The 12830-nt window shown below is 56.0% G+C and overlaps 1 protein-coding gene across 1 annotated transcript in view; it reads left to right on the plus strand.

Moving 5' to 3' along the window:
* STK11 (serine/threonine kinase 11) overlaps positions 1-10485 on the plus strand; it is a 73470-nt gene extending 62985 nt beyond the window's left edge. The window contains exons 9-10 of the mRNA XM_048830518.2: positions 6136-6370; positions 10030-10485. Of these exons, the coding sequence (XP_048686475.1) occupies positions 6136-6344 (209 nt within the window). The 3' untranslated portion in view covers positions 6345-6370; positions 10030-10485. The remainder of the gene's footprint in view (positions 1-6135; positions 6371-10029) is intronic.
* Positions 10486-12830: the final 2345 nt, after the last annotated feature.

Raw genomic sequence — 12830 nt, forward strand, 5'->3', positions numbered from 1 at the left:
GAGAGTCTAAAAATAAGTGTCAAGTGTTTGCAAAAGTGTATTTCTATCCTTTGTGTTTGTGCGTGCAGTCAGTTCAAAAGCACTTTGCGAAAGAGGCGTTTTCATTTGAACCTGCTCTGTGTCTGTGAGCTGGACCGCATGATTGGCAAGCCTGAGTGGTGGCAAGGACAAACACGCACGCTCTCAGTGGCTGTTGTCCCTCTTTTTTTGTACCGCCGCTTTGCTGATAATGGGAAGGCAGAATAATGCTTGTTCTAACGGCCGCAACACAGTGGGTCACAGGCTTCCGTGTGGGCGGAAAGATGCCGAACTCCATCAAGTGTTAAATTTTTAGTTTCATTGAGAGCTGCTGACGCTCAGCGATTGAGAAAGGAGATAAAATTAGCTTTGTGAGATGTTCGTGTCTCCTGCCCCCTCCTTCCCCCCCCAAAATCCAGAGAAGCTTTCTGGAATTCTCCTTTTGGGGGGGCAGGGAGCCGTTGCACAAAAGACAGATGAATGAGTCGGATTTTTTTTCCCCCAGTTGGAAGCGTTAATTGATTTGGCTCGTGTTCAGATGAGCAGGGAAGAGGGGAGCTTTAAATGCTCAGCTCCGATTTGAGCGGGGTTATTTGAGGTGCTGCAGCCACGTAATTGGGGTTTGGCGAGAAGTGAGATAAACCCCTGAATCCTCTCCGTGGGGAGGTGTGGCTGTGGTGTGCTGTCTGGCGCAGTGGGCTAAGCCTATTGATTTTTGGGGGGTCCCACCAGGACAGCTTTATACAGGGGCCTCCTCTGCCAGAGGATGGTGCCCAGCACTTTGTTATGCGTCAGGCTGGGGCTTCCAGAATCACATGCTGCTTTGGACCGTGGCCTAGGACAGCTGGGTTTCACGGTCTGCCCTGTGTGCTCTTATGCAAGGCACTTAAACCAATGTGATCCAAAATTCTCCTCTCGGGTTGGGTGGTCACCCTGAACCTCTTGGGGCTTGATTGTCGCAGGGTGCTGAGCTGATAGCTGGAGTCCCCGCGCTGGGCCCCCATGACTGTCAAGTTGGGCACCCAAAACTAGTGAATTACCCCTAAAAATGTCAACCTGGGCCTGAAAGACGGATCCCACAGCCAGCCCAGAATCTGAATGCAAAACAAAACTAACTGCCTGCCATGTTCTCCAGCAGGTAAGACGGGGCATTGGGACAATGGCCTTGGATGTGAAACTGGTGCGGGAAGGACCCCTTCAGACAGGCAATGGGCAAATGTTTGTCCTGAAATCATCCCGAGGTTAGGAAATCCCCCCCCCCCCCCCCCCGGCACCAATCTTCAGTCTTAAATGGGTCTCAATCTTTCATAGCAGGACATCCGCCCCCCCCCCCCCCCCCAATCATCATGTAGCTGAGATCTAGCCAGGAGCCTCCACCCCATTCAACTATATGAGGAAAAGGGAGAGTGGTTGTGACCTCCTGACTGGCCCTGCTCTAGAGTATTTGTCTTGCTAAAAAAAAATCAAGCGAATGAACTGCAGCAGGAGGAAGAGCGAAAACTATTTTGCTCTGAATGGTGTTACCCACTCTGTGCTCCCTCTGCAGAGAAAACAAAGGGACTAGTCCACACCCCTGGAGGGCATGCTAGTGTGACTGCAGGACCGGGGCCCTCCCTGCTTTACATCCCTTCTAGAGCCATGGGCCATGGTTTCCACATCACACTCTCTGGCAACTGCTATTTTGGCTCTGAGAGCAAGGAGCTAAACCTGCTTCTGACAGCCGTAGATTTGTAAGGCCATGATGCTATTCTCGTCTGGTCTCCGGCGAACAGAGCCCAGGGACCCTTCACTCAGTCATTCCTGCCTCAGCCCCATATCCCAGGGTTGAGCTCAAAGTGTGTCTCTTAAATCAAGATTGGATGTTTCTTTCTAAGGTTTCAAGGGATGGCGAATCTGCCATGTTTCCCAGATCAGATATTCTGGGGATAATACCCCCACTGTTAACATGCACTTAATTTCTAGCCTGAATTTAGCTAGCTTCTGCTTCCAGCTCTTGGATCATGGCATGCTTTTGTATGCTATCACATTCCCTCTCCTGTGTCAGAGCCTCTGCGTGGGTTCTGCCATCCCTTGCCATGTGGGCACCCCCTGCCCCAATGCTGTGCCAGTGAAAGGCAAATGCCGGGGTTGGGGGAAGGCAGGCTGGATGCGTTCCCTTACGTGGCAGGGAACGCATTGTGTTGTGTGTGTTAGAGCACAGCATCCCCTCCCCTCCTTCATGGCTTATTGCTACCAATGAATTCTCTGAGATCATAGAAGATTAGGGTTGGAAGAGACCTCAGGAGGTCATCTAGTCCAACCCCCTGCTCAAAGCAGAACCAACCCCAACTAAATCATCCCAGCATTGCTTTGTCAAGCTGGGCCTTAAAAACCTCTAAGGATGGAGATTCCACCGCCTCCCCAGGGAACCCATTCCAGTGCTTCACCATCCTCCTAGTGAAATAGTTTTTCCTAATATCCAACCTAGACCTCCTGCACTGCAACCTGAGACCACGGCTCCTTGTTCTGTCATCTAGTACCACTGGGAACAGCCTAGATCTATCCTCTTTGGAACCCCCTTTCAGGTTGTTGAAGGCTGCTATCAAATCCCCCCTCACTCTTCTCTTCTGCAGACTAAACAAACCCAGTTCCCTCAACCTCTCCTCATAAGTCATGTGCCCCAGCCCCCTGATCATTTTTGTTGCCCTCTGCTGGACTCTGACCAATTTGTCCACATCCTTCCTGGAGTGGAGGGCCCAAAACTGGATGCAATACTCCAGATGTGGCTTCACCAGTATATGTGGCCTCGCCAAATAGAGGGGGGAAATCACTTCCCTCAATCTGCTGTCAGTGCTCCTACTAATGCAGCCCGATATGCCGTTAGCTTTCTTGGCAACAAGGGCACACTGCTGACTCATATCCAGCTTCTCATCCACTGTAATCCCCAGGCCCTTTTCTGCAGAACTTTCGCTTAGTCAGTCGGTTCCCAGCCTGTAGCAGTGGATGGGATTCTTCCATTCTAAGTGCAGGATTCTGCACTTGTCCTTGTTGAACTTCAGATTTCTTTTAGCCCGAACCTCCAATCCTCCAGTCTAGGTCACTCTGGACCCTATCCCTACCCTCCCGCCTATCTACCTCCCCCACCACCAGCTTAGTATTATCCGCAAACTTGCTGAGGGTGCAATCCATCCCATCATCCAGATCTTAAATGAAGATGTTGGAAAAAAAACAGCCCCAGGACCGACCCGTGGGGCACTCCGCTTGATACCAGTGCCAACTAGACATGGAGCCATTGATCACTACCCCTTGAGCCCGACAATCTAGCCAACTTTCTATCCACCTTATAGTCCATTCATCCAGCCCATACTTCTTTAACTTGCTGGCAAGAATACTGTGGGAGACCATATCAAAAGCTTTGCTAAAGTCACGCTATATCACGTCCACCACTTTCCCCATATCCACAGAGCCAGTTATCTCCACAGAAGGCAATCAGGTTGGGCAGTCATGGCTTGCCCTTGGTGAATCCATGTTGACTGTTCCTGATCACTTTTCTCTCTTCCAAGTGCTTCAAAATGGATTCCTTGAGGACCTGCTCCATGATTTTTCCCGGGACTGTGGTGGGGCTGACCAGTCTCTAGTTCCCCGGATTCTCCTTCCGTTTTCTAAAGATGGGCCCTATATTTGCCTTTTTCCAATCACCACGAGTTTTCAAAGATAATGGCCAATGGCTCTACAATCACATCAGCCAACTCCCTCAGCACCCTCGGATGCATTAGATCCAGCCCCATGGACTTGTGCATTTCCAGCTTTTCTAAATGACTTTTTTCCAACTGCCACAAGGATTTGAAATGCCTAGCACTGGGATGCATGTTAAAGCCCGTACAGTAATGGGGGGCAGGCAGGGGAGATCAGAGTGAGGCCGAGGGTGGGGGGCGGTTTGCGGACCTGATGGGGGTAGAGACGATCTGCTGCGGAGACCTATGAGGTAATATACTGCCCTGTGGGAAATCTGGGGTTGGCAGAGGCTGGAAACATGACCAGGTGTGGCAGGATACACTGTGCTGCCCTCAGGCAGCCCTTCTCTCTGGGGCTTTGACGCTTTGCTGGTGGGAGCCATGTGCTCAGCGTAGTAAAATCCACGAGCTGTCCCAATGAGGGGACATGAAGCCTCGGAGGGAGCTATAGCCAAGTGAGGATAGGGCCACCCCTTCTGGAAGAGGTGTGCGTGCAGTGACTGGGGTTTGTGGTGCATCGCCCCCTGTTGGAGACAGTCGAAGCCATTCCAGATGAACCCGGTGGCCCTTGAAACTCTCCCCACCCACCCCCATCCCCACCTAAGGAAACGACATCCACCACCACCACCATGTATCACTCTCCTCCCTACCGGGGGGCTCAGCAGAGATGGGGTGATGGTTGGCACACGCACAGTGATGACGTGACACGGCCTTGGTGGGGAAAGGATCTGCGCATCCTTTTAAAGAAAATTATACATAATTGCCTCACAGCCTTTGCTTCCACTCAAGCCTCTGAGTCATAACTGAAGGGCCCTGGAGCGTGACGTTTCTGCGAGATGGAAATTACCTTGGATGGGTCTAGTGGCGAGGCAGGGAGGGGGAGAGACAAGCAATGTGACAACTCCTCTCCTCGCGAGCCCTACATCTGATGGGGGTAGCTTGAGCAGCAGGGCAGGCTAAGCCAACATGCATTGTGCACTCCTCAGTGCCTGGGACCCCGCTGAGCTGGGTGGGTGTTTGCCATTCTCGTTTAATGTCACTCCTCCAGGTCCCTGCCAAACACACGTTACCTGAGCCAGAATGTGACCAGGCTGTGAAATTGATTCCACTGGAAATGGTTTCTCTGCAGAGCTGAGTCACTCCTCTGAGCTGCCGCTGGGTCGCTCGGCACTGGGGGACGTGATCCATGCATGGGGTTCTCTAGGGCAGCTGGGGTGCAGTTCACTGCCATGCAGAATGGCCAGCACCAGGCCTACCCCCCACCCCCTTGGGTCATAAGTGGCACAGGGGCCTCTGCATGGGGGTGAATTGCATCCTTACTGAAGTAGCTCCTGCTTCGAGTTAGTGCTGTCTCTCCTGCTGCTTGGTGTAAACTCGTTTTCCCCCTGCGACCCTCTCCTGATCTGGGTCGTTCAGCCCCCTTTCCGGATGGGGAGCCAGCAGCTTCCCTCCCAGAGTCCCAGATGTCCTGTTAGCGGCGCTCACTTTAGATGAAGGAACCCGCTGCAAGAGCTGTCAGTGCATCAACCCACCTGTCTCCTGCAGCAAGGTACGGCTGCCTGCTTGTGCCTCGTACTCTTCTGGGATGTGGGGTTCGGCTCCTCTCAGATCCACCAGGGATCACACAGGGAAGGGACGTTCCTAACTCTGAAATGCTGCTCTCAGGGCGGAGCTTCCGAAGGGAGCCTCTGCAGGATGTGAGGAACGTGAACACTGGTGAGGGCAGGGAATGGGCGTAACCCAGGTTCAGCAGCCACAGCAGATCACCCTGAGCCATCCAGGTTCAGTGATACCAGACTCCCGGGAACCCCTCCAGCTGGTAACAGCCTGAGCCTTGCTATACACACGAGTTTCTCCCTTAGCACCTTGGTTCAGCTTGTGCCAACCTGGAGTTACAACGATTATTCAGGGGAAAGTTTGGAGTGTTCCTGCCCCAAGGGGGCAGTGTGGACCAGGACCGGGCTCAAAGAAATCCCACGTGGATCATTTGATGATTACCTGTTCATTCCCTCTGGAGCACCTGGCATTGTACACTGTTAGAAGATGGGATGCTGGGCTAGATGGACCTTTGGGCTGACCCAGTGTGGCCGCTCTTGTGAGGGTTAGAGGCACCGGTTGAGCTCCAGGTGCGTGCAAAAAAAGTGAGAACACAGTGTGAGTTTTGCAAACAGCTGTGTCTTGGGAATCCCTTGCTCTAATGACTCAGGCCACTAACCCTACCCTGGGTCCCCATGAGGAACAGCAAATGTCGAGTAATCCCAGTGAGCATATGGATCCTAGAGCACTTAGCAAGCAACATCCATCCAGAAGTACAGCAGAACAGGTGTTCAACTATAATCCACCAGAGCATGCTGCCTCTCCGCCTCTCCCACCTGCCTAACCCTGGTTCCTGCTTCCCTTCCAGGACAGGTGCCTGACGAGGAGGCAGCGCCAAATGGCCAGAACCGCAGCAAAGGGCTGCCCAAGCCGGTGTGCATGAATGGGACGGAGCCGGGACAGCTGAGCACCAAATCGAAAGCGGAGCGGCGGGCGAGCGCCTCGTCCAACCCCTCACGCAAGGCCTGCTCTGCCAGCAGCAAGATCCGCAAGCTCTCCACCTGCAAGCAGCAGTGAGCCCGATGTGCGCATGCTCTTCGCAGGTACGCATCCTGCGCCGCCCATAGGCAATGGGGCATGACCAGCAAACCCCCGCAGCCTCCCCCTTGTCCCCTTGCCAAGCCTGCTGGGGGTTAAGAGCAGTGCAGCTCCTGGTTGGGAGGAGGGAGCTGGCTGCTTTGCTTCCTCCCCTGATGATGTGGGGGGCCCCCTCCCTGCAGGTGTCTCCATCTGCCGTGGCCAAGCTCTGAGGAAAGCAGCACCCCACGCAGGGGCATCCCAGCCCAGGGCGCTGGGGTCTCTGCCCTTCGCAAGGCTGGTCGCAACTGTTGAAAGCCAACGGGAAGGGCAGCCTCTGTTGCCCTTGGAGGGCAGGGATGGTGCCATTCTGCTCTCCCTGTCGGCACCCAGGTCCCACAGTGATGGAACCAGGTCTGAGCACCTGCCTCCATTTGCTCCAGCCTCCCTGACCTGCTACCTCCTGGGCTGGGGCAGTGGGTCAGACTCAAGCAAAATGCCCTCGCAGGCTCCTGTGACCCGAACCCATCCACGTGCGTGCACACCCCCCTGCTGCTACCATCACCACCCCGCTCCCTGAGGAAGTGGCCAGTTCAGCTGCCTCTGGTTAGCAGGCCCAGGGTGAATGGAAGTCAACCGCAGAGCGGCGATTGGGCTGCACCCAGCCTGAGGGGCACAGGAAACCCTGGGGGGCAGTGAAAGGCCCATCATATCTGCCCCCAGAGAACTTCCACTGTCCCCACGCCCTGTGTAGCCCTGGCATATGGGCAGTGTCCTCAGGATGCAGGGAGAATGGGCTGAGTCTGCCTGTTGCCTTCCAGGAAGGGGTTAAGTCAGTCCCCCTGTGGCTGGTAGCAAGGGGGCCCAGCTGAGTCCTGGCTCAGGGCTCCAGCCCCCAGCTGCTCCTCTGCTCAGGCAAGGTGGGTGATGGATCCCCTGCTTTCTGCAGCCCCACCACTGGCTGCAGAAGGGGACCGGGGAAGAATACCACAGACATGTGGCTCCCCAGGACCCCAACTCCCCTCGGCTTTCCATGGGCCTTGAGTGCCGAGCTGCCCTTTGGAAACCTTGCCAAATGCACATGCCACAGCAGCGTCTGGATGAGCCGAGAGGGGCTGCAGCTGCTGCACTATGGCTGTGGGGAGGGAGTGGGCGTTGCGCTGACCCCCAGCCCTCACCCCCCCCGGCCTTGCCTCTGTTCCACAGGGACGCTTCGGCAGAGTTGATGCGTCAAAAGAAGCCTTGCTGTACGGCTGAGACGCCAGGCCAGAGCCGCTGGCATAAGCCCAAAATTCACCCCATGCCTCCCCCCTGGGCTCAGGTTAAGGTCCCACCATGCTAAACCCCCACCCCAGGGCCAGCTCCCATTAACACATGCTCTCACACTCCTGAATAGGATTTGAGGCAGTTTGAAGGGGTCAGGGGCAGAAGTGGGGCAAGAGTTGCTTAAGACAGGTGAGCTGGTTCTCCCCTGAAAACAGCCGGGGCATGTTGTCTTTGGGAAAGCGGCTTTAGCACCAGGGTTTGTAGCTCCAAATCCCAGGCGGTGGGCCAGCAGCCATGCCAATCCCCTGCCCATGTCAGCCGGCTGACGTACGTGGCCCTTGCTTCCTGGCTGTGGTGCTCGCAGAGCCGAGCCTGCCCTCCACCCCCTCCAGCGGCTCTGCTGCCGCTCCAATTCACAAGCACAGGCAGCGCTGACTCATCCCTGGTCCCCGCTCGCTCGTCACACGCGCTCCACGGGGCCAGGGTGCTGGTGTCTGGCTCCCAACCAGCTTTCGGGGGCAAGCCAGGAATAAAAGCCCATTCCTCCCCCTTCAGCTGGCAGGCTGACGTATGAGGCCCATGTGGTGACTTTAATGTTTAATTCATGGCTGGGAGTGAGTCACCTGGGGGGGGGGGGGGAAATTAGCACTGGGGGGAGAAACCTCAGCTGGTTTTCCTCTCCCTCCTGCCCAGCTCCCTAGTGCTGGAGCTGTTCCCTCCCTCCAGCCCCTTGCTGAGGATTGACCCTTCAGTCTGGTTGGTGCCTTGCAGTCAAATCTCAAAGCATAATTCCCCAGGGCTAATCAAAGGGACACTCCTGTGTGGCTGCTGCTGTCCTTCCCCTTTGGTTTACACCTTGAAACATTAAAAAACCAAAACAAACCAACCTCATCTGTTCCTTGCCTTTAATGGAGCTTTTTGAACTCATTTTCTTGCTGCCCATGCTGGAGAAGGAGACTAGAGCAGTGTGATTGTGGACAAGAGGGCCTAAGTGCCCCTTCCGAGATGGGGGCTCCCAGGGTGCCAGACACTGGCCCTGCCCTGCCTACAATCTCCATAGACAAGGCAGCTAATGGGAGGAAGGAAGGTTGGTTATGCCCATTATACAGCTGAGGCCAGAGACGTGCCCATGGTCACATGGAGAGTTGGGGGCAGAATCGAACCAAGGGCTCCTTAACCACACAGTCAGACTCCTTCCCTGCCTTGCTCTGGTTCTCCTACAGGCTGGCGCTGCTCGGGGAGGGTCGTGGCTGGCGCTGGGGGGGCGGGTCATGGCTGGGTGGAAGGGAGTCTTCAGCTGATGGTTTGAACAGGGACGTTTCTCAGGACTGGGGGTGTTCATAGTCTTTTAACAAAACCTAATTCTGGGTCATAAGTTCCCGCCCCCTCCCCAATTTAACCCCCTAGCTGTGAGGCAGAACGCCCTGCTAGCCCTGTTTTATAGAGCCACAATGGGCCTTGCCTACGGTCATACCACAGAGTCAGGGTGCCTGGGTTCTAGTCCCGACTTGGGCACTGGCCTGCTGGGTGACCCTGGGCATGTCACTTTCCCTTCCTGTGCCTCATTGTCCACAGAGGGGTTAGTGAGACTGACCTCCTTGAAGCACTGGGAGAAACTGATGGCTGAAAGGTGCGATGGAAGTGCAGGTTATTTTATAGGGCTGGGGGCAGGGGCTCCTGTCCTGGCCTGGAGGGGGCTGCCCTAGCTGTGGTCTCCTGATCACCCCTTGCCCCTGGGGCTCTGCGTGGGGCTTATCCTTGGTGCTGCAGGGGAGTCTTAGTGAGAGCTGGCCTCTGGAAGGAGTCTCTAGGGGTACCTCTGCACTGCACACCGAATCAGAGCCCAGGTCAGCTGGCTCAGGCAGGGGCTGCGGGGTTACAACTGCAGTGTAGAAAGTGGGACTCTCGGATCCTGGCCCCTCACTGGCTTTCAGCCCAGACATCTACCTGGCCTGAGCCTGAGACTCAGCCCCACCTGTTTTTCTTTGCAGTGTCCCTGTTCCCTTGGAGGCTCAGTGGTGCCTGTGTGTTAACAGCTGGGCTTCGCCCATGCCAAGACACGCTGGACAAAGTGGGGGCTGCAGGGCTGTTGGGAATTCCCACCCAAGCCCCTTCCTCCCTCTCTCGCCTGCCCTGCCCAGGGTTATGGCAGAGCGTTAGGCTGAGATCCCACCCACTGCCCAGGCCTCAGGGTGGCCGCTGACTTAGCCTGGCACTTTACCCCTGTGTGTGTGTGTGACCCCCACCATGCTCCCCACTGTAGTCAGCCGGAGTCTCCAGTCACCAGCGGTGCCATTCGCCCCAGGCTTGGAACCAGGCCAGAGCTGCTCTGGGGGAAAATCAGGCCTGTGCCACCAGCCTGCTGCCCAGGCCCCATCCGCCTCTAACAGCATCTTGTCTCCTCTCCCCTCTTCCCCAGAGCCTGTCTTGGAGCCTGGGCCAGCCTACGTCCCGCCATCCTCGCCCCAGCGCCGTGTCTCCCGGTAGCGGACTAAGCTTGCAATCCAAAAAGAGAAACCCTGGAGGAAAACAGAACCACCCTCTCCTTCCCCCTCCCAATCCCCCCTCTCAGCGGCGCCGGACCCCCGAAGCTGGCAGGGGCCTTCGACCTCCCCCCCCATCTCTCTCCAGCTGCGCCCAAGCCAGCCCCTCCTCTGCATCGACTCTTTGCCAATCAAGACACCACCTCTGTTTTTTTTAATTTGGGATCTGGAGGGTGAGGTGGGTGGGGGAGGGCCTGGGTGGAGGTCTCCCCCTACGGGGCATGGGGGTATCCCCCTGCCGCCCCTCACTGAGTAGAATTGTGTAAAGCCATGGCTGTGCACTTTATGGTTTAGACTACTGTTCTATAGATACATATATATATATATATATATATATTTTCCTCTTTTTTTGTTTATATTTGCGGTATATTTAGAGATTCCTACACATCGTGATGTGTTTAAAATAAATCCGACGAGGAAAAGAACCAGGTAGTGAGACCATCCAAGAACTGCACGCTGCCCGAGGGCTTGGGAGGGGGATTGGCCTGCGCTCTGCTGCGTCTTTTCTTTTTTAAAATTTTTTTTTTTTTTAAAGAAAATAAACCAATCTTGCGAGGTGGATCTCCTGGTCGTCCTGCTGCGGGCAGCCACTGGCAGCTGGATCTCCCGGTCAGTGGTCCTGACCCTGTGCTAGCCTCATCTCAGGGTGGAGGAGTGGGGACTCCTCAATTCTGTTCCCAGTGCTGGGAAGGATGGGGGCCTGAGGGGCTAGCACGGGGAGAGCTTGGGTGTCAAGGCTCCTGGCGTTTCCCTGGGTAGGGAAGGAGTTTCTCAGTGGTAGCCGTGTTAGTCTGTATCCACAAAAACAACAAGGAGTCCGGTGGCACCTTAAAGACTAAGAAATTTATTTGAGCATAAGCTTTCGTGGGTAAAAACCTCACTTCTTCAGAGTCTTTAAGGTGCCACCGAACTCCTTGTTGTCCAAATGTACATGGTGTCTCCCTATCTTTGTGTAGCCGGCACTGCCCTGGTCAGGAGCTCTCTGCTTCCTGTCAGGCCAGTGACTGTCCAGGCCTGAGCCGGGATAGAGACAAATCTCTCCTCTCAGGCTTCCTCCTTGGGGGAAAAGTCATAGCACAAGACTAACAGTGGGTCTGTGCTGGGGTGGCTGTGGCAGGTAGGGCCCCAGCTCAACCTGAGCTCCTCAAGTAGAATGCACCCCACTGGATGCTGCGAGCCTAGGGGAATGCCCTGGGGCTGCTCTTGCTGCCAACGCTGCCCTGAGCCAGCTGTAGGGGGCAGCGGTGCTGCTGAATCCTTGAGGGCCTAGGGCTCTCCCCATATAAGGGATGGGGCAGCAGGTCCCTGAAATCAGCTTTTGCTGCAGCAGCCAGGCCTGGCCCTCCCTCTACCTGCTCTTCGCAGGAATCCTGCTCATCTACCCTGCGCCTTGCATGATGGGCCTGCTGCCGGGTCTAGTGCAGCGGTTCTCAACCCTGTTTTGATGGGGTCGCCAGGGCTGGCCTTTGGCCCTCTTAGGGAGGCTTGGGTGGGCTCAGGCTTTAGTCTCCCATCCTGGGGTTGTGCAGTAATTTTTGTTGTAAGAAGGGAGTTGTGGTGCAATGAAATTTGAGAACCCCTGGTCTAGCGAACTGTAAATAGTCCCCATACCCCCTGTTCTTTACAGGTGCTGGTGGCCTGTGTCCAAGTCCGTCCTCTTGCAGGACAACTCTCCATTCGTTCACACAATGGATGACTTTAGGCTTCCGCTGCCTCAGCTGAGTCCCATCCCCACCCTCCGGCTTCTGTCAACAGCTGCCCTGCCTGTGCCAGGGGGTTGGTGCTGGGCACACCCTGCCACTGCTCATCTCTCTCCTGCTGTGGTGCTCACCAGTCGCCAGCTTCTTGGAGAGGGCAGCCCCTTCCCCAGGCCTGGGGAGCTAGGCCCAACTCATCCTGGACCCACAGTGGAGTGCCCAGCATTCACCCCCAGCCCTGGAAGGAGCTGTCAGCCCCTGAGCCTCGCTGGGCTCCGTTCCAACAGTTGCAACGGGCTCTGCCAGGCTGGGTTGTCCTTAGAAAGGCAGGTTCAGCCAGTGCCGAGGCCTTGGCCAGGGGCCCTGGGCCCCCTTTGCAGGAGCGGAAGCTGCTACCTACCTGCCTGCCTGCAAGGATTGCTTCCAATGCTGGTGTCTTCTGCTCTGGAAGGGGTCACTGGGGAGAGGGGACATGCATGTCCTAGTTTCTGCAGGCTGGAAGGGCCTAGGGTGCTCAGCCAGGCTGACCCCCGGAGCATAGGCCAGAGCACCTTCTCCAGGAGCCCTGCTTCTGGCCCAGGAATTTGGGGTTGGGCTAAAATAGGTCTTTTGGAAGGAGCCCTCCTGTCGGGTTTAAAGGGCCAAAGTCGCTGTGCCATCATTCTCTCCAGGGCACTGGGGCATGCCCAAATCAGAACAGCCCCCACTTGGTACTGGGGTAAATGATAGCAAGAGCAAATGGACCCTCCATGCTGAAAAGTTCCAGGGGCCCCAGGCAAGACTCACCCTCCTTGCTGTCAAAGCCTGGCACTTTAGTCCTAGCTCGACTGCCTCTGCCACCAGCTCCCTGGTGTGGGAGCCTGCCTGGTGCCCGTCCTGCTGCCCAGGAGGCCCCTGGAGCATGGTCCCAATGGGGGGGCTGGCCCTGGCTGCGTCGGGGGAGCTGACAGAAGGAGCTTAGGCAATAACAAAGCAGGGCA

The sequence above is a fragment of the Caretta caretta genome, chromosome 25 (assembly GCF_965140235.1).
Source record: "Caretta caretta isolate rCarCar2 chromosome 25, rCarCar1.hap1, whole genome shotgun sequence".
Taxonomy (NCBI): domain Eukaryota; kingdom Metazoa; phylum Chordata; order Testudines; family Cheloniidae; genus Caretta; species Caretta caretta.